The sequence below is a fragment of the Sander vitreus genome, chromosome 12, assembly GCF_031162955.1.
Source record: "Sander vitreus isolate 19-12246 chromosome 12, sanVit1, whole genome shotgun sequence".
Taxonomy (NCBI): Eukaryota; Metazoa; Chordata; class Actinopteri; order Perciformes; family Percidae; genus Sander; species Sander vitreus.
Genome location: NC_135866.1, coordinates 12,643,862 through 12,671,566, shown reverse-complemented (window position 1 = coordinate 12,671,566; position 27,705 = coordinate 12,643,862). Strand labels below are relative to the sequence as shown.

Here is a 27,705-nt window from a genome sequence, read left to right as displayed (position 1 = left end):
AGAAACTGTAACATAAATGGCATTAGTCCTTTTCAATATGCATAGACATACACTGGAAGGTAGACACAGGATTTACCTGACCACCCACAATGTAGCTGTTGCATATTCCCTTCTCAGTGACAGTTGGAAAATACCACCATAAAACTTAGCACTTATATTCCAATAGCCTGTTGACTGAGACAAATATAATAGAGTACAAGAGGACAAACTAGCCAGGAGAGACAAATGAAATGTACTGAGACATGGGAAGGACAGAGATAGAAAGGGGGATGGGTAAAAGACAAAGAAGCAGAGAGAGACAGAGTCAATGTAGGAGAGAGCCAATCTTAGCAGCAGCAGCGATGTGAGTCCAGGCCTGCTTTGTAAGACAGTCAGAGGTGGTAATTAGCCAGTGATGAGTTGACTGGTTGTGTGTCCAGTGCACGGCCCTGCTGGGTGGGGCTGTGGGAGGTAGATAAGGCCAGCAGTGGGCTTATCTCTGAGAAGGACAGGCACCAGGCCTGCCAGGCAAATCCACCCACAGTCCAGCCGCATTTTATTAACAACATCATTAATGCCAGACAGGTTATGTGCGGTGGCTCGGAAGAGAGACAGGAAAAAGTAAAAAACAAATAAAGTCTCAATTCCTGCTTGGCTGGTCAGTCTAAAGTACATAGGCGCCAGTTGACGTGTTTTGAAAGCAAGGAGCAAGGAGATGTTTACCAGGTAGGCAGCCAACGGAAGGGCACAGAGAGCAAGCTTGGATCTTACCTCTGGGTTTTGCTCACTCTCCTCTGGGTCCGCAGAATTCAAATGATTTTCTTTTTTCTCTTTCAAACGTGGGACTGCACACCAGAATAATGATGAAGCAAATACAGAGAAACATAACTAGGCACAAAGCAAAGGCAAAAATGTATTTTTTAAACTTTATGGACATTGTGGGCTCAGTTTTCTAACAAATGCTTTGTGAAATGTTTTCTTTCTCTCTCTTCTCTCAATCTGCAAAGTACAATCAGGTGTGCAAGATTTATTTTTTTGTACCTTTTAAAGTAATAAAATACAATGTTACGCTAAAAATGCAAATACCTTAAGAAGGTGTTTTGATTGTTTTTGCTGTAATCTCATTTCCTTTGATCAGATGGCACCTTAAAGGTGTCTGGTATTATGTGGTGAATGATCGTTCTGGATAGACTTTATAAACAACCGTGTGAAGTGCGTAATGTGAACAAACACTTGATTTGTCATTAACACTCTGTATGTATTAGCGTATCAAATGCCAAAGAACTTTTCAATGGCATGCTTCGCTAAGATAATTTACACCAGGAGTTGACGGAATGTAACATGGCTTTGAGACAAAGAAAAAGTCACCAATCAACATGTACCTCATTCACAGACACCTTAAAGAAACATCAACAGGCGTTTGAATCATGTCACTAGTCTCTAATGAGAAGGTCATAGGATTTAGCTTATGTCTGCATGGAAATGTTCTGCACATTGATCCCCATAGGGCTTTTTCCTTAGAAGGCTTTTGCCAAACTCGCCAGTAATGGGAGAAAAAGAAGGAGGGAGATGGAGGGCGGTGGAAAGAGTGACCAGTCCGACAGGTTTATGTCTCCCAGCAGGCTGAGCTCCATGGAGCGGGCCCACAGGAAGGAGCGGAGCCAGCTGTGACGGCATCCTGCTAGCCACTGTGGTTTCGGAACTTTGGGGCTACACTATCACCGACTCAACATTTTCCCCTCTCCTCTACCCCTCCCAGGGGTTGTTTTTGTTGGCTAGGGGGTACTGTTTGGGTGGGGGCTGCTAGAGGGCTCTGTGGAACAGCCACTCCTATACTTCAGGATATGTGGAGTTGAGCCACACACAAGGACAGGGATTCTCAAATATCATGTGAAGTAACACATTTGTTCCTTAGTGCTAATTGCCATTTTCAGACTGGAAGGTAGGTTCATAAATTTAGTTTTATGGGCAGGATGGGTGTCGTTTAAGGTCTCCAAGGCCACCAGCTGGACTGTGCTTTGGCAGAGAGAACATTGTGTGTCGGTACAGAATGTAATGGTTTGACAGTAAAGCCATGCTGTCAGAGATGTCCTCTTAATGTTAAGAGCAGTGGACAGTGGGGGGTCCAACACCACTGAGAATGTAAAGGTCATCTAATCTATTCCACCTCCAACCTGCCTGGTTGATCGATCATCCTGGAGGAGTCAATCGATTTGATCAGAGAGCCTCTCCAAAGAGATGGCCTCCCAACGAGTGGCTGGGATTCTGCGGAAAGCTGCAGAGTGTGCCAGCTTGGTACATGTCTCTGTGATAAACCAAGACATTAAAATCCCTGATTAAATAGTAACTTGACACCTGTGGTAGCCATTCTCTAAGCAAGCCACTGATTTACTGTAAGACAGCAAAGAACATTGTTACTATCACTTCATCATGTTATCAAGCTCATTCTATATGCAATACATGTACACTAAAATCAGATCAACAAAATCCTGCAGGACTGACTGACAGCCAAGAGAGATCGGGCCATGGTAAACAGAGTGGTAATCTGTATATTAGGACATTATGTGCCCCCAGTCAAAGCATGATGCATTTTTCTCATCATGAACTTGGTTTGTAGAACATACCCCACAAACAAAGTCAACAGACAAAACCATTGTGTGATTGGTTTTTAATCCAATTGCATTATTATTCAGGCCTCCCATTGGCCATTCATTACTCTCACATGGAGCCTGTGTGGGTTGTTATCACCCAATCAGACTCAAGACTGTATTCTGGAGAGCATGCTTTCGTTTGCATCCTTTAAACCCTGTGAGCCTTTCCTCTCTCTACGCCCGCCAACGGAATACCTAATTCCAAAGTAAACTGATTGCTCTCTCCAACAAGATTACGCTGTGATGATGTTAGCCAAATGAGACTGCTATTCGGATGCAACCAAGGCAGGCAAGGATGCTTACCGCAAGATGACTGATCAGCATGTTAAGAGAAACAAGGTTGGGGAAAAAAGGAGGCGAAAACGAGGGATAGAATTCGAAAGAGTGTGAGAGAGTTGTGAGCGTGGGGGTAAGCAGAAATGTAATTTGCTTCTCACCTCAGGCAACTGGGCTCAGAGGCCAGTAAATATGCAAACAAGCTGAGCCTGGCTATCAATATGAAGACCCCAGATGATTACTAATCTCCACCACAGAAGTAGATTGAGGTCTGTTCAGCAGCGCCATGCAACATGAGGAAAAAAGTGAGAGGGTGGTGAGAGTCCAAACTATATCTTCATATTGGCCCCAAACATTATGCACAACTCAGAGTTATGGGTGTATTTGACCTTCAGTTTGAGACATACTATTCATGATGCATACAAATCAGCAATACCGCACCATTAAAAATATAGGTGACCCAAACCTAAGGATACATTCATCTTACATCAATTCATAAACTAATGCAAAAACTTCTCAGTAACTTTGAACCTTGTTCTCAACTCACCCCAGTCTTTTCATCATGGAGAACTCCTTGTCTGATATGAGCTCCTAGACGTGAGGCACAGTAGTTTACCAGCCCATTGTCATTCCCCATCCGTAATCCGGGATAAAAAAACCTATGGGACATGGACCAGGCTGGAGTCATTAGGTGTGTGCGTGGCTTACCCAGACAGCTAGATAAACCAGATGCCTCGGGATGGCCAGGGGTCATCTCTCTGTGAGAACAAGTTGTTGATGTCCTTGTTTCTCTCTACCTCTTCTTTGCCCGCACTCCTTCTCTCGCATTCTTTCTTTCTTTCTGTCTCTCCCTTGATTGTTCTGCACAGTCATCTCAAACACAGAGGTCCGTGTTGGAGCTTAGCAGCCGAAGAACCTGTCAGCTAAAGGGAAGGAGGAAAGACAGACAGGGGAGCTGTCTGTGGCCCTAGGTTGAATGCCTGAGGGTGTACTGCGTGTGGAGCATAGTTAGTGCAATAGGACGCACCGCAGTCCGCAGGTGAATCCTCTCATTTTGACTTAGTGCATTTGACTCATCACCTCTAGGGGGGAGTGTTTTGACTTTCTGTTACAGAAGGAACCTTAATATAATATGCAGCAAATGTTGTGTCTTTCTTTTATATTTCATTTCTAAATACAGCAGGAGGCCTATGTAGGAGGAATATATATTCTAAGAATGTCTTTCCAGTCCTAAACATAATTGCCTATTTCTTGTATTTTAGAGTGCATTTCCAGCATTGAGCTTTACCCTCTGCAGTGAGTGCACAAGGCTTGAGGATGTTTACCTGGCATGGTGCCTGTTGTAGCTGCCCTCCTGTTGAGGAAAAGCAGGTCAGGCTATAGTTTTGTGTTTGTTTGATTGTGCATGTGAGTGTGAGTGTGAGTGTGTGTGTGTGTGTGTGTGTGTGTGTGTGTGTGTGTGTGTGTGTGTGTGTGTGTGTGTGTGTGTGTGTGTGTGTGTGTGTGTGTGTGTGGAGGAAGGGGAGATCATTAGGATGGGAAGGGTCAGAGAGCCAGGGAAAAAAGCAGTTGAATCTTCAATGTAACCAAAGCATTTATTTTTCAGGAGTGGATAGGATGGGTGGGTATGGGGGTGGTGGGTAACTGGACTCTCAATCCAACTGAAACACCCATCTGCTCAGCCATCAATCTTCCCTCTTTCTATCCCTCTGTTCATTTACTCATCCAGCCATTTACCATCCTTGCCCATGGCCAAAGGGCCATGTCTCTTTGTGGCCCTGATAATCTGGACCAATTTCCTCTGCAATTTATTTCCCAGCCAACCACCCACCTGGTCAAGCAGCATCAGGCTTCTCAAGGTAGCGCCACTCATCCCAGCAAGTTCCTTCCCACCAATCACATCCTGTTTTTTCCTCCTCAAGCCTCAGATCTTTTGTGTTTTAAAGTTTCAATTCAGTACTGGAGTAATGCAACCTTTCCTCCTTTTTTTACTGTAAACTGACACCCTCAGCAGCCATTGTTTACCTCTAATGTCCTTACCCTTCTCCGTCTTTGTTTTCTATTATCATCTTCCATTTCTATCGGTAGCGCTCTCTTTGCTGCCTCTCCTCTTTCTCTTTCTTTCTCTCTCCCTCCCTCCATCCTGTCATGGCTCCTCAGTATTCTGCTGCTGTCTTGTGTGGAGTGATTTTGCCCAGACACGTCTGGCTCTGGGTAAAGTGCGGTCCCCAGAGAGCGCGCTCCGCAGCCCCCAGGTCGCCGGCACCATGAATACATTATGATTCCCATTTCCATCCTGTTGCCACGGCAGCACTTTTGGAGCCGCAGGGCGATTAAGACGTGTGCTGTCGATACCCTGATAGGAGCAAAAGTTGGATCTGGAAGCTGGCCTTTGATCAGATTCCATCCTCCTGCCTGCTATATATTGGTGGCTTCAATACAGGAAGACCAAGAGGAGGTCTTTTGGGCTTCTTATTGGTTTGACAGGCTCACCTGCTGTACATAAGCAATCCATGCATCCCCAAGCTCTTTTTCCCACCTCTGTGCTTTATCTCCTTTCGTGCCTGAAACCATTTCCCTCCCTTATTCTCACTTCCGTTGCTCCTCCCCATCGCTGCAGTTCAGCTAAGGCAGCATTATACGCAGTCTCTTTCTGCTCTCTGATATTTTGCTTTTCTTACAAAGGAAGCAACTCCCTTACCTTTTATTGTTTCCCTTTTTTCTTTTGGGGATGATGTATAAAACATGGTGCCTCAGGTAGAGGATGTTGGGTAGGAAGCCATGTCCCCCTAAATGGCCAGCCGTGTGCATGCGCCTAACACTTCACTGAGCAATCTGTCAACATGTCAGCAACACATGTTTTGTAAAAAGCCTCTGGTGGGAGCCAGGGGAAAAAAGGCACTCCTGCCAGACCAGAGAGGAAATGCTTTTTTCTCCTCTATGCAGTGGATTTTCTATTGCTGGTGCTCAGTCCCACGGGCCCCCCACCACCAAACTCCCCTCCCCCACACATACACCCGTTGTCTGCACTTCAGAAATTTGAACTGGGGACCCTCGAGGGGGTTTACTGGGAGGGTGGGGGTGGGCTGGTTGGGAGGGGCTCCCTCTTTTTCAGAGCGTATAAAATTGTGAAGGTATATTGTGGCAGGTCCCCAAGCGGTCTTTTCTAATACCTGAGTTTCTGGCGAAGCTGGAAATTACCAGCGGCTCCCCAGAGGGACGGCTTTATCCACACCAGGAAGGGGAGCAGAACTCAGTGGGGAGGTTACTTAATGCATGGCTGAAATAAAAGAATTTCTGAGACAGAGGCTGAAAAGCAAGCTTTTTTCTTTTTCAACCCCCCCTCGCTCCCGTTCCCTCTCGCTCTCTCTTTTCCTCCCCAGTAGTATAGTTTACTACTCTCTGCCTTCTCTTGAAGGGTTCTAGTTTAATAAACTTTCAGAGGATCCTGCTGGTGCAGACAGCTAGACAAATACCCTTGTGTGTTCTCTTTTGTCGGAGATACAGCTTTTTGTTATGTTCTTGCAAATTTGATTTCTCCCTCTGTCTTTCGTTTTCTCTGCCGCCCTCTGTCTCTCTCCCCCTTTCTGCATTTGTCTTCATCTCCCTCGTCCTCCTCTCCCTTTCTGTCTCCCTCCTCGATACACACACGCATACGAACACACGCACACACACACACACACACACACACACACACACACACACACACACACACACACACAGACAGACACACACACACACACACACACAAAGTCAAACTCTGTCTCTTGTGGTTGAGTTTATTGTTTGGTCTGTCTCTTCGTTCTCCCCTTCTGTGCTCCCTTTTGTTTTCTGTATGTTTTGTTGTATTGTTGCAGAGAGGCTGAGATGCAGATAGAATGCAGACAGTTTGCCCTGGGTGAAGAGTGCGCACAAGCACCCTTGGTATCTATTTAACAAAACACATTCATCTATTTACACATGACCAAATGTGTAAAACTCTACCTACTTTTTAAGCACAGCGTGTACGTTATTTTTTTCATCAAAGACATTTAATGCATAATATTTTGGGGGTAATTTACTCATCCCTGTAAGGCCCTGTTTTCTACTTATTGTATGCCAGGATGCCCGTGTCCGTAGTAATCATCATCTGTATCTAATGTCCATGGGTCATTAATCTTGCCTTTTTCATAACCTAAAAAAACAACATAAAAGTCTCCTCCCATGTATGAAATACCTTTCTCTCTTTTTCTTTCTCCCTCTATCTTCCTCCCCCTCTGTACTGTTGGTAAATAATTCAACCTTTTCCCTGTAACAAGTGCTGGCCTTAATAGGGAGCAGTACCTGTAGTTGGGATAAACAAGGCAGCACCAGTGAAACAGAGGGATTTGAGCTTCATGAGGGCAGAGAAATAAGTCGTTTCCTTCTGAAAGGCAGAGTAGACTGGCTGACATTAATTAAACCCTATAGGATAAAGGTTATCTGAGGCCTAGCAAAGCAGAGACCATGCATGTGGGATGTTATGTCTGCCGAATCCTAATCAAGACTTCTTATTAAAGCGACATGTGTGGGCTAAGGCATGTATAATATGCACGGTGTGTTTGTGCTATTATGTTCTGTATGATGATCTATTGATGTAACAACATTTCACCTTCAGTTACAGATGCAAGCTGATCATGCAGCTAAATGGTGAAGAACAATCTAGCTGCCACCTCTGCTACATTTTCAGTGTTCTACACATTCCTAAAAATAAAGACCGATGCAACTTCCTAGAGAGTTCCATGTTTAGAAAACATTGTGTTGCCCACCATGCCCTGTTGTGGGAGGTGTGCCTCCGAGAGCCTCCCATGGTGCACCTGTGACTGAGTCACCTGACCCGAACATCAACATGGCGCTCGGGTGCCGTGGCTCATGTTTTACAAATTACCCTGGGGGTCGTGCACCACCTCTGTGCCCATATTTCCTCCCTGCTGTATGCATAGTGCGTGGGATTATATTCCCCAACTCCAACTCCTCCCTCAGACAATGAACAGCCGCAGAGATGACAGTCACCTCACTAACACAAGACCGCTAAGGAAAATACAACTTAAGGAAGGGAGAAAGCACTGCTCTGACCTATTGGCTTCCTCTGTTTTGTGCTGGATGTATGCTGGTTAAAGTAAAAAGAAGCAGCATGGATACTGTTACCAGGCGAGTAAGGCTTAATGTGTTATGTGTGTGTGTCTTCAGGACTCCAGTAGTAATCTTAGCACATCTATTTCCCTCACTATCTTCCTGACTCATCAACTTATTTGCATGCGAAATGTAATTACAGGTCACCTTATTGGTAATATTGTCTTGATATTTAAAGTAGCCACGTAAGACAGCCACTGGAGGTGTGACGCAGGTTTTATAACCACCTCATTGTATGCTGTTTCTATATTAGTGGTACAGTAACAGCTCTTTCACAGTAATAGCATAATAGTAATGTCTTCTCCTTTCATATACAGATAAAGGCTGATGTCCTCTCGTCTACAAGCCCAATGAAAAGTAATTAGCTGATATGGATGTTGCTGTCAGTGATAACGGATATTGGGGGACTATTACATTCACTCTCTGGAATGATGATCCTTGAAATGGGTTCATCACAGTAAGCTGCACATTCAGATAGATGTAAGATTACCGCATATAAGAAGGAAAGCTCCAAGTTACTGCAGGAGAGTTGCATATACCTTTTAGGAAATGGTCACAGTATCCCACAAAAAACAAAAAAGATTTAATATACTGCAGTCTTCTCTTTTTTATTAACACATGACTCACCTCCAATATTTGATTTATTCATGTAATATTGTATAAGATTCAAAATGTAAAGTCATACTGAGCATCTGAGGTCTTTTCTCAATTTTACTTGTATTGAATGGATGATAATTCATATGGGGGTGTTGGTTGGCAGTCATACCGAGATCCTCTCCAGAGAGAGACATAAATAGGCTCCCAGGTGGTGGTGTGTAACTAAGTAAATGGTTACTAAGCCAAGGAGTGCTGGGCCTATGTAAATAGGGAAATAAGAAGTATCCATTGAGGTGTTGGGGTGATAGGAGGATATTTAGGGTAAGATGGTCTGGATCAATGGAAGTAAATTGCAAGGATATGCCTGACAAGCCGGACATCCAGCAAAGCGCGTCTCCCGTCCCCTGCTACTATCTGTGTGTCAAAATCCTTTCACTACGGGAAACAACAACAACAACTTCCGAGCTAGCAAGCTTACGTTACACGCTGAAAGTGTCAAATTTTGAAAATTTGATTAGTGCAGTAAGGCAGGCCTGCTTGGTTATTTCGGGAAATCATTGTAAAGACAAGTAATATGTTTACGGCATTTACTGTCTATCTGGGACGTTTTGGGACTGATTGGTGGGGATTGCTAGGGCTAAGCACATACGTCGATACACTGGTAAGAGCAAATTACGTTTAACCATGTATCCAGCTAATTTATATAGCTCACGTTACTGTATTCTGTACGGTACTGTAAAAATGGTTACCTTCATTTAATATTGTATGTGGCATTTTCTTTTGCTGGGGGCAAATGTTCCACCAAAACAACTTCCTTCCCGAGACAATTTTGCAGAGCCACCGTTGCTGCATCGGGAATTTAGCGCCGCCCAAGACGATTGTGATTGGTTTAAAGAAATTCAAACAACCCAGAGCATTTTCTCCTCCTATCCTACAGTAGACTGTATCTGTTGCGTAGCCAGACCTTACTTTACAGCGCTGTGGAGATAGGTCTGGCAATGCAAGACTAAGGGTAAGGATGGACCTCAATGATCTGTTTTAGGAATTTTTCTACAGTGACCCTGAAAGTTTTCCACTAAGTACGTCAGCATGCAAACTTTAAGCAAAAACAATTGAGGGGGAAGTTTTTCTCAACTGATAAATAGATAAACAGGAATAAATCAATGTGAAGTGATGATGATGAATAAGTAAAATACCCTGTAGTCATTTGTCTGGTTGTATTCAGGCCTCATATTCCATCCCTGCAAATGAAGATGAGGGTGAGGGCAGCGAAGGAACTGCTTCATTCTGTGAAGCGTGTGCATGTTTGTGTGCGTGTGTCGGTGTTTTCATAACACTTAGTAGTATTAAGATATGATGATGAGCTGCCTGGATACCGGCAGAAAACAATAGAAGGGGAAACAAAGCAAACCTCTAAATCTGTCTGCCATTTGCGCTCACATACTGTACACACATGTCATGAGTATTCTGGCACAGTTACTGGGCCAGGGAAGTGCTGGTCTGGGGCCTGGCCTATTCTCCAGAGACAACCCCCCGCCTCCTCCCTCTCCGCCCCCTTCCCCCTTCCTGTGCAGTCTGTGGACACAGTCTGAGGCGACAAGGTTGCACAACAGCTCGCAAAACCTCCACTTTACAAACATGATCATAAAAAAGACAGCCTGCCATTAGAAATCTGTTAAAGAAGAAAAAATAATTAGGAGGACTGTGATAATTGTGTCGAGAGGGAAATAGATCAGACGAATTAGGGGAAGAACCAGAAAATCTTGCCGTGGCTTTGTTACTTTGCTGTTGGTTTATTTCGACATTGATCCACCCTTCCATCTGTCATCCTTTTCCTGTGCTTCTTCAACTCTTCATTTCCTTCTCTCTTTCTTCCCCCCTTTCTTGGATTCGAGAGTGGAGGAGCCTTCTGGCTTTAACAGAGAGGGGATGAAGATGTTTATTCATCTGGAGGGTATTAGAGCCATAATTAAGGAGAGGAGGGAGTAGCGAGGCTGATGCGACGTCTGCATCGCTCGTTCATAGGCCGCCTGCGGGAATCTGGCCAACACACCAGGAAAACAAGAAATGAAGAAGAATGAAAAAAACTTAGTAGTGAAATTCGATTCTCTCAGGAAAGAAGAGAAGTTTAAATTTGAGCCGTCTCGCTCGCTCTTTCATTCTCAGTCTCACTCCCTGTTCTCGCAGCTAAGCTAATTATTAATGAATGCGGTTTCTGTTGAACCTTGGAGAGGTGTCAGCGCTGCAGTCACTGAGGGTTAAGAAATCTTGACATTTAAGACAGGGATGCATGAAAATACATCGTCTTGCTTGAGTTGATGCTTGTTTTTCTTCCCGCTCTCCTCTCCAAGATGCATGTTTTCTTCTCCCTCCTGGGCTGTCTCCAGTTGTTTTACCACTGACAAGCTGGGATGGCATTAAGGAGATATCAAATAGAGCCACAGTGTATTAATCAGGGGGACCAAAGGTCAAGGGTGAAGAGGCATGGTCAAGCTTTTCCGATAAATGCTAATGCTAAAGCTAACACATGAATCTCGGGTTGTTTATCCATATGCAAGTGATTTTTGCCGTCCTCTGTAGAAAAGAAAAAAAGAGGTGTTGATATAAGGTTTTATTTATGGGCATTTGGCAGACTAACTGCCCTTTTTCAAAAATATTCCCAGTGTACTGAAATGTAGATCCAAGTGTCTGAAGTTATCCTTAAAAAGTGAAATAATTGTAAGTTGAAGTCTAGCCCAAGTTTTATGGGTCACTATGAGGTAGTTTGATTAAAAAGAATTAGACCCTATTTTCCGAATTCATGTGTGTGCTGTGCGTGTTTTTAAGTAATGGATAGCACCTCTTGAAACTTGCAGAGCAAACCCTATTTTAATGAAGCAACCATACAGTAACTCAGCATATTTCTGTGCGCACAACATTTTTTTCTTCTCCAAGCTGATCACATAAATCAAATTTCCGTGAGTAACTAAGAGTCGGGGAAAATAAAAGAGCATCCAAGTAAACTCTTGCGCAGTGAAGAAATATTAATAGAGTCGTTGCATAGTAAAGCACAGTGCTGCAGCATTCCTCACAGTGGCTGGCTGACTGACTGACTGGCTAGCTGACTGTCCACTGGGTCCTGCGCCTGGTCTGCCGCAGTGTTGAGGGAGCCGTACACACACACACACACACACACACACACACACACACACACACACACACAGGCTCCCCTGCTGATTGAAGCCCAGCCCAGCCCAGTCCCGCCTGGCCCAGCACTCCCTTAGAGCCAGTGCAGTGAGGCAGGCGGTGAAGGGGCATGCTGGGGGACAGATTGTCATCCTCCTTTCTCCCCCTGGGAGGCTCACTGTGGCTGCTGGTCCAGCCAAGACCTGGGGAACAGCCTCCTTCCTGTTTGTGCTGTAGCCTACCTGAAGTGGTCAACTGTCCTTCCTCTCCACACCACCTGCAACTCAGTTTTACAGGAGATGACACCATAACCCCCTCATCACAAACTGCTCCACCTACATCCTAAACACAACCTCTTGCCATCTTTCATCGCAGCACAGTTAGGTCGAATCGCTCATCGCCAAAGCTTAATACGCCTGCCTGTTATAAACCTATGAGTGAATACTGTATAACATACTGACCGCTTCAATTATTCCACGTTACTAATTTAGTTTTGCCACAGTGATATGCAATTAAAACACATGTATTTCTAATGTAAAAACGCTATATGCAGCGTCACAGAGGTAATGACATGCATGCTGTGAAGTGTATTTTGGGCCCAGTGTGATTCACTTTTAATATTTCAAACACTTCAAATCCAGACATCTGCATTAGTCCTCCCCAAGCCCACCCACTGCACCCCAAATCCACCTTTCCTGAATAATGGTGTAATTAAATGTCTCCCTTTACTTGTCTTTCTTTTTCTCTTTTGAAAAAAAGGTTTACTTTTTGAAAGCAAGCATCAAAATGAAGCCCTCTTGACAGTTCTTGTTAACCCTGTCTCTGTGACTTTGCCCTGCTCTGATTTAACACTTGTTTCTCTTACAAACAAATACACAACAAACAGCAAGCAGGGCCAAACTTAATGACAAAAGAAAAACTTGTGTTTTTATGTTAAGCATTTGTCCAAATGAAATGTTGATAATATTTCTAAAACAACTGAGTAAAATATATTATTAACAGCAACTTTAAATCCCTATTCTTTTGTTATCTGGCATTCATATGTTGTGTTTGCTAGTGTGTTGCTGACCTCAGTGACCTCAATGTAATAGTATGCAGTTGTTATAGAGGATAGGAAATGTGTTACGCGGCAGTAAGTCATCTCTGGCATGCTTTCAGAGTTCAAACACTGCGGTTATGGATTGTTACATGATGCAGATTTTCACAGAAAAAAAATGAGGCAGATCCTGCCCAAAGCACAAACATCCTCCGTCATTTTAGAGGCCTGGCATTATTTCAAGAAACATTATTATTGATTGTCATCATTAGTACTGATTTCAGTTTGTCCATGTTGATGGAAAGACATCAGTGTAGCAGGGACACATCTCTGCGATAAGTAATGGAATTCCACTTTTCATTGTGTCTCACTATCATGGAAAGAAAAAGCCTAGTAAAGGATGACTGGCCGCCCTACTTTCCTCCTCTGGCCTTCCATTTGTCTAACTTTCCTGGGACACCACTGGGGCACTGTGATTTCTGGGACAGTGACCAAGTGCTCCTGTCTGAGCTGGGGGACGTGGGTAATGTGGACAAAGTAGTTGACAGTTTTCCGCTTCCCTATGGTTGAGAGACAGAGCCATGAGGGCCAGAATAATGGACACCCAGACCACAGAGTCAGGACAGCGCTTGATGTTCCAGCTCTTTGTGTCAGGCCCTGTGTGAAAAAAATCCCCATTGACTGCAGTTTTGGGTATGTGCGCATTTCTCCTCCAAGTGTGTGTGGAAATGTGTTGTGTACATGATGTTAGGCCAGAGCAACTCGCTGCTAAGGCACTGATGAAACCCCGGGAAGTGAATCCTTATTTCATCTACTGTTTTTCTACCTTGTTTGGTAAAAGATAGCAGCCTTGTTCGCTGCTCCTCTCAGTCGTCTCACACAACCCCTCCTTCTCATCCTGTAGCATAGTGGATTTGATTGATCTGTAGCAAGGGGGGGAGGGACTTGACATTTCTCAGTGATGTGTAAAAAACATATTGTGTTTGCTAAGAAAAAAAAGGGGGATAAGAGGGAGACAGGCTGAGTATACACACAACGCAAACCCACACACACACACACACACACACACACACACACACACACACACACACACACACACACACACACACACACACACACACACAAACACACATATACACACACACACACACACACATATACAATACTTATATCTGAGGTTGGGTGTCTCATGGTAAATAGCAGCTCCTCTACCTGTGCGTATTTGTGTGTGTTAATCAGCTGCATGGTGCAAAAAGTCATGTCTAGCCACCTGGCACTTTAGTTGACAGCTACTGGGAATTATCAGTGTTTCATTTTGACTGGATTTGATGTCTTAAAACAGGGATGTAGCAAGACTACTGTGAGTAAAGCCCAGCCCTGGGCCTCCTCCAACAGCTCTGTGTCCTCTAAGCTCTCGGTCCTGAATCGTTCATCTGACTGGAATTAGTCCCAAAAAATCGACCACCCCTCTCTGTCTCAGTCAGGGAGATTGGAGGCTTAGCTAATGTAAAAAATTATCTCACCACCTCCTCTATTAGATCTTAAGTGGTTGTGTCATAAACAGGGCCGTACATGATAGTGTGTTGTTCAGACACACATTGCTATTTGGGCATCAGAACAGGAAAAGTGTTGAGATGACACATGCATTGTCTCATGGGAGAGGCTCACTACTTTTCACAGTAACTGTAAAAAGATCCCCTCTCTGAATATGAAGTAGGGTCATAGTGTTACATCAGACAAGTTGTCAGCTTTTTGTTTATTCATTGAATCCCCAATCCCCAATGTGCCACAAATACACTAACATAAACACATCTCTTATGACAACCACTATGTACAGATCTCTAGTACAACACACAAGAAGATGAGGTTTGGCTGCTGTAAACATGGCCATGCTTTGCTTCACTAGAATGGCTTTTGAACAAAGTCTAGCTTGCTATAGAAGTGGCAGATGAGTGATAGCAAAAACACTTTTCTGATAAGATAAGGTCCTGGACCTGGATAAGAGTTTGGCTTCTTAAATAGAAGAGGTGTACTCCGTTGCTGTTAGGCAGTGATAAGCCATCTTGAACTGCTTCCAGGACCTCGGACACAAAAGTACGGGCACCAGCAGTGAGTTATTTCCAAATCCATGGTCCCTGAAAGGTTTCAGGAGGGGTTAAAAACAATAGAATCACAAATGCATGTTTAGTAAGCACTATGTTTAGGAGTGAGCTTTGGGCAAAACATGCTAACAAATGTAAAATGTTCTGATAAAAAAATGGAAGTGGGTAAGTAGTTATCTAAATATAACTTTATTTATTTATGTAATTATTGTACTTTATGGGCTACAAAGTGCTTCACAACACACAAAAGACCCAGGGCAATCATTGCTATTTTCATCCAACTGAAATACAAACTTCACAGAATATCTTTAGAATCTATAGTTTTACACTAAATCAACGACAATGAAAATGTGGTATTAGTGGTATTTTACAGTGAAAGGTCTTTTATTTTAGTTTGAAGACATCAGTGTGTAGCACTGGTGGTTGTAAAAAGATTTCACAACATTTAAAAATGGCCAGACAGGTGGGTCTGAGTATGAGGGTAACAATAATTTTGCTTCAGATTTTTATGGTATTTTGGCTAAAAGCCATTTATGTTTTAAGGACTTTATTAATTCCACCAAATGTAACACCAAACATCCTTTAGCTTTAGCCCTAATACATTTAACATGATAATTAATTATACCTCTTTTAGTCTGGAATGTATACATAATTGGCATTTTTGCAACAAAAGTGTGAAGAATAAGCGCCGAAAATTGTATTTAGCCTTCTTTCCGATCGTGCGCACAGCTCACACTATGACAGAGTGGTAAATGTCTACAAGAATTAAATTGTAATAATTTTTTTCAAATTATGCATATTATTTAGCATTTAAAATTTAGAGACAACATTTTCCACCATATGTATAATAGTCCAAAGGGAAACAGTGTCATCAGGAAAATTAATGACTTACTCTCTTAAAAATATATTCATATATCTTGCTAAACCTCAAATAGGCTCCATTAATTGCATAAATCAAAACATTCTACAGGGGTTTTAAAAGTTGTGCCGCTGTGTACAGAAATGGCAAACTTACCTGTTCCCAGTATTAAGGAGCTTGTTTGAACAGGAGTATTTACTCTGGGAAAGGGTGCTATAAATGAACATAGAGGAAGTGGTGCACAAAGAGCAGTTCAGACTGGCTTAGAGGAAACTGAGACCTGCGTGTGAAGGGGGAATCTTTAGTGGTTACTTGCAGAAAAAGAAGAAAAAAACTCAATAATTTGTATAAAGCTGTTTCAAATGTCTTTATTAACCTTACATATATGGATATATTGAACTTGACTAAGCTATGCTTCTTTTCTTTATTTCTTAAAAAAGTTTTCATGCACTGCAGCTTAAGGCTGAATTTATATCTTACTAGTAAATATGGCTATGGCACATTTTATGCCATCCCCTATAGGAGCTCTCCAAATGAGGTTGTTTTGTTCCATATAGGAGACATTTAAAAGAGAAAGAAGGAGAGGGTAGGGACAGAACTCCCAGAGAGGGACAGGCCTTAAGATGGAGGTCTTCCTCCCAGGACGTGACAGGCTGTTGGCTGGAGGATGCTCAGGAAGGCCTTGGCAGACCAACAAAGACAGCCCTTCAGCTGCAGGGTGTAGTTTTTCAGGCCCCAGCATCCCCTTTGGCAGCAGCACAGAGAGTGCTGGCGTGCACAGGCCCCCGGCCCGAGAGACAGGGAAGTAAGGCCCGCTCTTTTATTTACTCAGGCTGCTGCTGAGGCCTGGGCATTTCTTGTCTGGGTGAAGAAGGAAAAAAACAAGTCTCTTTTTCTGTTTCCTCTTGAGGTCTCCTGAGGAAGATTGCTCTTTCATCTACAGTTGTTCACACACTTGTTTCGGCCATTGCGCTTGTATCTGTGTATGCTATGTGTACATGTGTGTGTGCACATCTATATGTTTGTTACTGTGAGTGAGTGTGCAGGGTGTGCACTCATGCTCTCTTGTGTGTATATTACAGAGTGTGTGCGTGTGACAGGAAAACTGTAGTAAGTCTGACTGTGAGGGTCAATTGTACCTAAAATTTAGTTTTAGCTCTGAATGCTCTAAAACAGATTTCATTTTTTTCTTTTTTTAATCAGGCATTTTTTGGCCAATACAGTAAGACAAAGGACTAAGTGACTGCTGAAAGCAGAAATTCTGAGTTTTTGGTCCAGCACACATACAACATATTTTAGTCAAATTGATGATACCTTGAATAGTACAATAGGTGCAATTCAGAGGCAAATTAATTACATTATTACTCTGTAATTGTAATGGTATTATTTTAATATACAGCAGTTTCTAAAATATTTCACAAACCTAATAATAACAAAGCTATTTACCCAATGTTTGCGACGCCCACATGTCCCCCACAGATACGGCTTTATGTATGTGTGTTATTGGAGCTGAGGCACTAAATAAATAATATACATCGAGTAAACAAACCAAAAAAAATTGAATGATGTTGTCCTGACAGCTTAGTAATGTCTTAAGGCAAAGACATCCTCATTTAAGACAGTAGAATTTAATTTAGCCTTGTATACATGCCCATTTATTTGTTTGTTTTATATTATTGTCTCCAAGCCAGTATGTTTGACTGTAAGGCATTGGCTGGGGTCATTCTTCTTGCACTGTCTTCTTCTCCTATACCCTGGGAGGCAGTGTGAGTGAGGGCAGATCCGCCCCCTCTGTGGAGGAGGGCATAGCACTGAGTCACCCATCCTCCCTCAAACCAGAGAGAGAGAGAAAACATTGAGACATGTATGAGAGATAAAGCGAGTAAATCAGGCAAGGTTTGCTTCTTGAGTTAGATGTGTGTGCAGAGTGGGCGCCTTGCCAGGGGTGGGAGGTTTCCGGGAGGGCCACGGTGTGGAGGTGGGCTCTCAATGTGCCGCTTTCAGCAGTTTGGAGGGGCAAGGGAATGGCCTCCGACCCCATCTGTTTCCTGAAGATAGGCCCTGATGGGGGTAAGTGCTCAGAGAGGCCATGATATCCTGACAAAGGGCAGATCTGCCAGCAAAAACAACAGAATGGGGGCGAGAGAGAGAGATAGAGAGATTTAGATTTGTCAGCTGAAGGAGAGTACAGGTTGAATCCTGGAAAGAGCTTGTGCTTTTCCTTCGTCCCTCTCATAAATCTTTGCAGTTTCCTCTTGTTTTTCCCATTCCAAGTTTTGGCCTTTTGACACCTTTTTTTCTGAAGGGGTTGGGATTACTTTGTTTTATTTAGGTAAGGAAGTTCACAGCACTTAGAATTCGGCAGCGGGAAGAAGTGGTCTGTAACCTTTTGAACTTGTGGAAAGTGGTGTTCTGTGTTCTCCATTCATATCACTGTGCAGTGAACCAGGGGAATGGAATGTCGGCGATTTGAAAAGGGACACATAAAGTGATTGTAAAACAAATGGGTGTTGCATTGTCAGTGGACTGGTGTTCACCGGTCATTCTCTGCACCTGCTTGTCCTTGAGTGAGATGGTTAGCCACTCGGTTGTCTTCCTCTATCCGTTTCCCTGTCCCCTTCGTGCCCCCCTCTGCATCAGCACACGGCACATTCATCCATCCTGTATCAGTTGCCTCATGGCTTAGCTCAGACCACACAGACAAATATGATAATAATGCATATTCTATAATCTGATATCTATTGACTGATGTTCTGAAAAACCCATGTTTCATGAAAATCATCTGTTTTGCAGTGGATGCTTCCTAATGGCTATGCATAGCTGTGGTCTAAATTGCACATTTAATCTTCCCTTTCACCCTTGAAAACTGCTTTTCCCAGTTTTTTTCTCGTCTTAAGGTCATTTCAAGGGCTCTTATTTTTCAAATATGTTCTAGTAATTGTTCAGGAATAATAGAAATGTTCTAATTTACCTCATGCCGGGCTTACGTCCTAAAGTACACTCATTGTCTTGTGTTAGCTTTAAATGTCAAAGAGATTGTGTTTTGAGTCACAGTGGGCTAAGCCATTACATGGCCTCATACAAGGTTAATTGCGGTAAAAGTATTTCCACTTATTCTCTTCTCTAATTATACTTTAAATTGCATATTTAAGTGTAACTTTCTAGATAACACCTAAGGAGAGGTATTATTTCCACTGAAGAAAAAATTGTTGCAAAGAATTCTAAATGTATTCACCACAACCTTATCATTACTACGACAAATGACACCACGGTGGCCCACCTTTTCTATTTGAAAGAGTGAAAGTCTTACAAAACACCTCTCTTGCTCACTCTGTCATTCTCTCCCATCTTATTCCTATTGACTTACCACTGATTCCCTCTTTTCTTTTTTTTGTCCCTCTTTCTGTTTTTTTCTTCAGACGGTGGTGATCTTGAGGATGACCCATCATGTTCTTGGCCAGCATCATCTCCCTCCAGTAAGGATCAGACTTCTCCAGGACACTGCGAGGACTATGATTTTGGGGAGGATGAAGGGGGCCCTGGCCTGCCATACCCATGCCAGTTCTGTGACAAGTCCTTTAGCCGCTTAAGCTTCCTTAAGCGTCACGAACAGAGCCACGGTGATAAACTACCTTTCAGCTGTACCTTTTGCAGTCGCTTGTTTAAGCACAAGCGCAGTCGAGATCGACACGTGAAGCTACACACCGGTGATAAGAAGTACCACTGTGGAGAGTGTGACTCTGCCTTTTCCCGCAGTGATCACCTCAAAATCCACATGAAAACTCACGCCTCTAACAAACCCCACAAGTGCCCTGTGTGCCGCCGAGGCTTCCTTTCCTCCAGCTCTCTCCACGGCCACATGCAAGTACACGAAAGGGGCAAAGACGGCAGCAGCTCAAGCCTTTCTAGATCTGATGAATGGAAGCTGAAAGAAACTCGCAAATGCAGTCGTTGTGAAGAGGGCTTTGATGTCCCAGAGGAGCTCCAGAGGCACATCGCCGAGTGCCACCCTGAGTGCTCTCCATCAGAGGATGGAGGCCTGGGTGCCACCCTGCAGTGCATTTACTGCCATGAGCCCTTCAGTGACGAGGGTACCCTGCTGACCCACATTGACCAGGCCCACAGCCGAGACAGGAAGGGCCACACCTGTGCTATCTGCTCTGAGCACTTTCTGTCTGTTGAGGACCTCTATGCTCACATGGACATCCACCAGCTCCCCGAATCTAGTAACCATAGCAACAGCCCTTCTTTGCTGACTGTGGGCTACACCTCTGTCTCTAGCACCACTCCTGACTCCAACATCTCTGTCGACAGCTCCACAATGGTGGAGACAGCACCACCTGTGCCCAAGACAAGGGGGAGGAGAAAGAGGGCTGCTCAGAACACATCAGACATGGGAGGACGTGCCCCCAAACAGCCTAAGGTCTCCTACAGTTGCATCTATTGCAACAAGCAAGTATTCTCCAGTTTGGCTGTGCTTCAAATTCACCTGCGAACCATGCATCTGGACAAGCCAGAGCAGGCTCATACTTGCCAATTTTGTTTGGAGGTTCTGCCATCTTTATTAAATCTAAATGAACATCTTAAGCAGGTCCACAATGCAGAAGACCATGCTGCCCTGTTGGTCAGCTTGCCTGATGCCCTCCTTCAGTGTAACTTCTGCCCTGAGGTATTGAGTGACCTCAACGCACTCCAGGAACACATTCGCTGCTCCCACGGCTTTCCCAGTCCTGTGGCAAAGGAGAGCAATGCCTTCTTCTGCCCCCAATGCTTCATGGGGTTCTTGACAGAGGCTACCTTGGAGGAGCATGTTCGTCAGACTCACTGTGATGGGGGAAGCCTGCGCTTTGACTCTCCTCTGGCTGTAACACCCAAAGAGTCTATAGTAGAGGTGTACTCCTGTTCGTACTGCACCAATTCCCCCATATTCAACAGTGTTCTGAAGCTCAACAAGCACATCAAGGAGAATCACAAGAACATTCCACTGGCACTGAACTACATCAACAATGGAAAGAAATCCCTGCGCACTCTCAGCCCCTCTTCTCCAATATCTGTGGAGCACACCATGCTGAAACAAGGTGGCTCAGCCTCACGCACTACCAGTGAGTTCATATGTAACCAGTGTGGAGCCAAGTATACCAGTCTAGACCTTTTCCAGACTCACCTAAAAACTCATCTGGATGGCCTGCAACCTCAGCTCACCTGCCCACAGTGCAACAAAGAGTTCCCCAACCAAGAGTCCCTGCTGAAGCATGTGACAATTCACTTTACTATTACCTCCACTTATTACATCTGTGAGAGCTGTGACAAGCAGTTCACTTCAGTGGATGACCTGCAGAAGCACCTACTTGACATGCATACCTTTGTTTTCTTTCGTTGCACTCTGTGTCAGGAGGTGTTTGACTCAAAGGTGTCTACCCAGCTCCACCTGGCTGTAAAGCACAGCAATGAGAAAAAGGTGTATCGCTGCACCTCCTGCAACTGGGACTTCAGGCATGAGACTGACCTACAGCTACATGTCAAACACAGCCATCTGGAAAACCAGGGCCGTGCCCACCGCTGCATTTTTTGTGGGGAGTCCTTTGGCACAGAGGTGGAGCTGCAGTGCCACATCACTACCCATAGCAAGAAGTATAACTGTCGCTTCTGCAGTAAGGCCTTCCATGCCATTGTCCTTTTGGAGAAGCATTTGAGGGAGAAACACTGTGTGTTTGAGGGAAAGGCACAGAACTGTGGTGCCAATGGCTCTACTGTAAGTGGTGGGGAAGGCCAACCTAAAGAAGATGCTGAACTACATGGTCTCCTAACTAACAGTCATGGTACAGGGGCAGCAGTTGGACCTGTGGTGGAGTCTCAGAACAGCCATGATGGAAGTGAGGAAGAGGTGGACACTGCAGACCCCATGTATGGCTGTGACATCTGTGGGGCATCTTACACCATGGACTCACTCCTCACTAACCACCAGTTGAGGGACCACAATATACGCCCTGGTGAGAGTGCCATGATGAAAAGGAAAGCTGAAATGATCAAGGGCAACCACAAGTGCAATGTTTGCTCCCGCACCTTCTTCTCTGATGCTGGGCTGAGGGAACATATGCAGACCCACCTTGGACCTGTCAAACACTATATGTGCCCCATCTGTGGGGAGCGCTTCCCTTCCTTGCTCACCCTGACTGAGCACAAGGTCACCCATAGCAAAAGTCTGGACACAGGCAGCTGTCGCATTTGTAAGATGCCACTGCATAGTGAGGAGGACTTCCTGGAGCATTGCCAGATGCACCCTGACCTGAGGAACTCCCTGACAGGTTTCCGGTGTGTTGTGTGCATGCAGACAGTCACCTCTACATTGGAGCTCAAGATTCATGGTACCTTCCACATGCAAAAGACAGGGACTATGTCCGGCAACCACCAACCCATGGGCCGCAGCAATATAATTTCTCATAATCAGCAGCAACAACATATCCAAAAACCTTTCAAGTGCGCCTCATGCCTGAAAGATTTCCGGTCTAAACAAGACCTGGTAAAGCTGGACATCAACGGACTGCCTTACGGACTCTGTGCATCCTGCGTGACAGTAGCTGGCTCCAAGAGCTCCAGTCCAACAGTAAACGGAGGAAGGCAACAGCAGCATCATGGTGGCGCCACCACTCCAGCAACAACTACAGCCGCATGGATCCAGGGGGAGAGTCTTAGCCCTGGAGACGGGAAAGGCAAAGCTGTCTCTTCTTCATCTTCATCCTCTTCCACATCCTCATCAACCGCTGCCAAGACACGATGCTCCAGCTGTAATGTGAAGTTTGAGTCTGAAGCAGAGTTGCAAAACCATGTCCAGACAGTGCATCGGGAACAGGCTGGGGACAGCAACAGCGGGCAGCTCAAGACCCCCCAGATGTCCCCCATGCCCAGAGCCAGTCCCTCACAAACTGAAGAGGTATTGTTAATTAGTGTTGTATTGAATGGGGTTGAATAGTTCATGAAAATATGCTGAGGTTCACAATTTCTTTTGTATTGCTATGTTAAATTGGTAAAACAAAGTGACTTCTAGTGTGTAATATATTTTTTTTATCTAAAGTTTATTATAATAATCCCTTTCCTCTTGGTCTTGTTTTCCAGAAGAAGACATACCAGTGCATCAAATGTCAGATGGTGTTTTACAGTGAATGGGACATCCAAGTCCATGTGGCCAACCACATGCTGGGTAGGAGATAACTCTTTTTGTCTGGTCTCTGTTGCACTCCTGGAACAAAGTCATAAAAACAGTGCTTGTTGTGTAATATCTATGTAAATATGCTTTTTTCTACATTGTAGCATACATTTAATCAATGTGGCTTTTAGGTGTTTAAATATTAGAGGGAATGATTTTATGTGATCATCATCGAAACAATTTACAAATCATCACAGGAATTTCACCAAATTTCACAACTAGTATTTGGTAATTTTAAATAAATTTCAGGCATAGTCTTTTTATACTTTTTAAAAAGGTGAATCACATACAAAGGACTGATGTGATATATGTAATAAAATATTTGACCCTGTCTCATTCAGGCTCACAAGTATCTGGATCACATCACCAAATAGGTGGAATTATTTTAATATTTTGACCATCAACTGCATCCCCAGTGTTGTGCATTTATAAACCCATCGTATTCATTTCCCCATGCATGTGAATGGTATAATATAGTATGTGTGCATGCTTGTGGAGCAGAATCTCTCCACTTCAAACCACTCTGTATGGAGGTAGTTTGAAGTAGTGGAAATATACAGATTAATGAAATATTAAAATACCAAAACAGATTTTATTCAAACAAAAATTTCAAATATTATTCCATAGTTTTTGAAAAATCTCCACATTGCTACTGTACATTATTTTGTTTGTTTGTTTATTGTGCCTCCTCACTTAAGCAGTCTTTCTGATGACTGAGATCTGAATACAATACTTTCATGCTCGCTGCATTAATGACGTCAAATAAACTGAAAAAATGGATATTTGATTTTATTACCTTATGTATCACAAATTTATTCCAAATTTCTCATTTTCTTTCACAAGATTCCTAAAGAAAGAGTGCTGGTGTAAGACGAACCTCCACATTTTCAAAATGTCTTTACTTTTGGTTGTCATTTGTATGCAGGCAGAATAATTTGTAGAGAACAGACAATTGGAAAACAGGTTGTCTTGCCTGCAGTAAGTAGGCGTCTGAATTCCAGTCTCACGTTCCTTTATTCATTCATTTATTCAGCTCGTTTGGCGGCTCTTTCATTACACTGCATTATCTGTTGTCTTCAGTGGGAGAGAGACTCATTGATCTGGAACCAAACCGCCTCTCTGTTTGGGACACGCTTCTAGGCGCAGGTGAATTTAAACACGGTGGGCAATTCTATCAGGACCGGTAGGCAATTCTATCAGGGACTCACTGTTTGTGCATAAACAATCAGAAGCATGTGATTTGTGATTTTGATGCTTCGGTGTATTTGCAAAGGAGAGAGACGAGCTGAGAGTGTGTAGGTGTGTATTTTGTATTCATCTTTGCGATCTGCTCACCCACTATTCTACTGGGGGTGCCTAATACAGTACCATGCCAGCATTAGTCCTTTCTCTCGCAAAGGCAGGCACGGAGCACACTGGGAGGGTAGAAAACAAACCCCCCTACTGGTTATTTTATGTCTGTCAGCCGCACAAGCACACAGTTTCCCCATAATAGTGGAATTCAGACAGCTTAAGATAACAGGAGGATAGGTGATTGGGTTATTGTCTGATGTCTTACTTCTCTGATATGCCATTGCTTTGTATTCAACATGATCACAGGTTTCATCAGACTTCTCAAAAGGGTTTCTGTGAGATGCATTCGTTTGATGATTTCTAAAATATGGTGAAAACAAAACTCATTGTAATTTTGGTAGGAATATGAAGTTGTCAAAAAGTGACTGCATTTGTAAAACAAACAAACAAATATGAAACCAAATTGAATAAAGAAAACATATTTGACTATATATATATTATATATATATATATATATATATATATATATATATATATATATATATATATATATATATATATATATATGAAGAATTGGTCTCTTTTAATGTAGAATGGGGTTAAATCCAATCCAGCCTGTAATCACTGCAATGCCAATTTGGGCCAAAAACTGAAAAAAAAAGTACTCATTTGGAAAAGCTCTAAATACCTTCTCTACTGAAAAGGGGACACTTTCTCCTTTTAATGGCCATCTGCACAGGAGAGGGGAAACAGGGGGCTGGGGTCATCTCCGCTCAGCTGTCAGCGTTATTAGCGTAGGTAATGGAGCAGACGCTGGATTCATAGGGGTGTTGTTTTCATCCATGCCCCGCTCCATGGTGTCAGTTCACACTGATAACTCTATATATAGTGATGTGCCGTGACATAACCATAGTGCTAAGTGTATGGAACAACAAAACCTGAGCCTGTCTCACCCAGACAAGTCCATATTAGCTGCCTTTGTAATGCAATAGTCTCCCTAAACCAAGTGCACTCAGCCTCCACCCTCACCTCCTCCGATCGGTCCGAGGTGCTCGTGGCTGCCTCTTCTGTACGTCTGCCAGCACATTTTGATGCACGGATATTACACTCAAACGATGAAGGTCCTGTTTCAGACATAAAGCGCAGCTCCGTTGCCCAGCTACTCAACATTTACTATGATAATAGAGGTAAATGAAAGGGAAGGAGGTGGCCATGGGTGCAGAGGGGTGTGTTGCAGACCAGCCTAAGCCAAGCCTGTGAACGGCCCCACGTGTTTTAAGATGGAGGCCGCAGCCTGCTAGGGCCCAGATGGATCAGTACACATTTGCTGTACAGCTGGTCGCTCTGTTTGGGGACCTGGTGTGATACTCCTATGGAGAAAAAAATGATATCGCCACCATCCAAGGAGCAATTTAATAGCAGGCCAGAAGACAGCTGGCCACTCTTTAGTTTAGAGTTTTTTTGGCATGGCTCACTTACAGAATTGAGGGTGTCCGATTTTTCTCTAGAGACACACAGATTTATACAGCTTTCAGCTGCTGCAGTCACTATCAAACCTTTTATTTATATTTTTCTTTGAGATTAGAAAACAAATCTGTCATGCAGTTCAATTTGCCATCTTGATCTGTAGTAATTGCATTGGAAATAAAATATTTTAAATCACAGTGCTTTCACAAAGTGTTTTTTAAGAGGACCTTTGAAGGTCTTTCATTGACACAAAAGCCTGTTTGGTTTTATCAGCATGCCATCATGCCACCCCATTGCTTCACTTTGACCCCACTGTAAACTATGACATTTGGAGCCTCATGGGGGGCACGTTTGGCCCATTTATCGCACTGTTTCAAATGTCCCCATGTGGATTTTCAGAGCCCTGACATGTTTTGAAGCGTGGGCTCTGTCTTAAAGGGTTTTAAAAGGTGAAAAGGGTTTTAGCTTTTCTGTTATATCTGCTTACAATCCAATTCTCATCTCACTCCTGTCCATTCCAAGCAGCTATTGCCAAGGTGGCAGTGCTCAGAAGGACAATTGTAAACAAACAAACCAAACCACAGATCCTAGAAAAGTGTTTTTGGGGTCACCTCTACGGATTTTTTGGGTTGGTGACAGCAGTGAGCTTGAAGCCAAGTCAGGGAGGAGCCTTCTCTCACAGAGAGGAGCCGGTGGCCTGGTCGGCCCAGGCAGAGGGGGGCACTGGAGGGGTGGAAAGGTTCGGGGGCGGAAAGGGAAAGGCACATTTGCTGTACAGCTGGCCGCTCTGTGTGAAGCAGGCACTGTGGGCCGTTACAGAGCTGGAGAGGAGAGCGAGTGAGAGGCCTTTAGCTCTCCTCTAGTTTCTCCTCCTCCTCTCTGTTCTCTCTTTCTCCTTTCCCCCCTCTCTCAGTCCACTATCGCTCCATTTTCCTCTGCCTCAGTAGCGCTCACATTTTCATATTAATCGTGCTCCAACCTAGCAAAACATACTGTGTTGGCTGTCAGTGGGGGAACAGACAGGAGGCACACTGTAACAGTATTTGAAGCTGGAAGGCTTGTTTTGTTTCTTGCTAAAGGCCGCAAATTATCCTTGACACATATCCTATTGTCTTCGGCCCCTAGAGCAACCTGGCCAGTGTATGTTGATTACATGGTCTCCATCACTGTCTCTGCCCTGGTGGCAACACATTTACTACTCTATTAAGTGATTTTTTCTCCTGGTGCATAAACAGAATTTGGTATTTTCCTTCTTTGTTTCTTTTCCTATAATACTCTTTGATTGGGTATGTCTGTTGATGTTCCCTTAGTTTCTGGGACTCATTCATAGAGCACACACACACACACACACATGTAATCTGCTAACAAACATGGCCAAACACTCCTTGTTTGACTCCTAGGGGGCTGGATAAGAGTCAGAACTCAATAGACAACACGGCACAGGAACAGGATCAATCTTATGAAATAAATAAGAAAACAGGCTTGGACCAGCCAGTGGAAACAAAGGAATCCATGCATGCCATATACTGAGTGTGATATCTGCCTGCTTTTATTAATTGGTGATTAATAATGCCTCTCTGTTCGTTAGCGCAGTCACCTCCCGTGCAGCCAAGTGTGTTGCTGCTAATATGCAATTATGCGCACCTTACTGCTCGTTACATTATACCTCTCCCTGACTAATGTGGCCTTCATGAGGAGAATAGAAAACAGAGTGAGCTGCAAAAGAATTATCACATTCACTGTGTTACCTACACCTCTCTGGATGGAAAACAAAAAAAGAAGTTTCGTACAAAGTTCTCAATGTAACCAGGAGACTGCATTAAAAGTTTTACAGCATTGCAGAGACTGTTTTGCTCTTCCTGGTGTTTTTGTTGTAAAGCAGGGGTAATTGACATCACCATGGGGATGCTCTGTTGCTAGGCCAG

General features: G+C 43.8%; 1 protein-coding gene across 7 annotated transcripts in view; it reads left to right on the top strand.

Moving 5' to 3' along the window:
• Positions 1-27,705, top strand: part of znf521 (zinc finger protein 521) — a 90,297-nt gene that overhangs the window by 20,765 nt on the left and 41,827 nt on the right. For 5 of the 7 annotated variants that reach the window (XM_078263893.1, XM_078263892.1, XM_078263891.1 and 2 more), the window contains 2 exons: positions 19,236-22,747; positions 22,930-23,014. In XM_078263893.1, the coding sequence (XP_078120019.1) occupies positions 19,592-22,747; positions 22,930-23,014 (3,241 nt within the window). In that variant the 5' untranslated portion in view covers positions 19,236-19,591. Of the gene's footprint in view, positions 1-17,772; positions 17,887-19,235; positions 22,748-22,929; positions 23,015-27,705 lie in introns of those variants that run through there. The other 2 variants (XM_078263890.1, XM_078263889.1) reach the window with 2 other exon arrangements.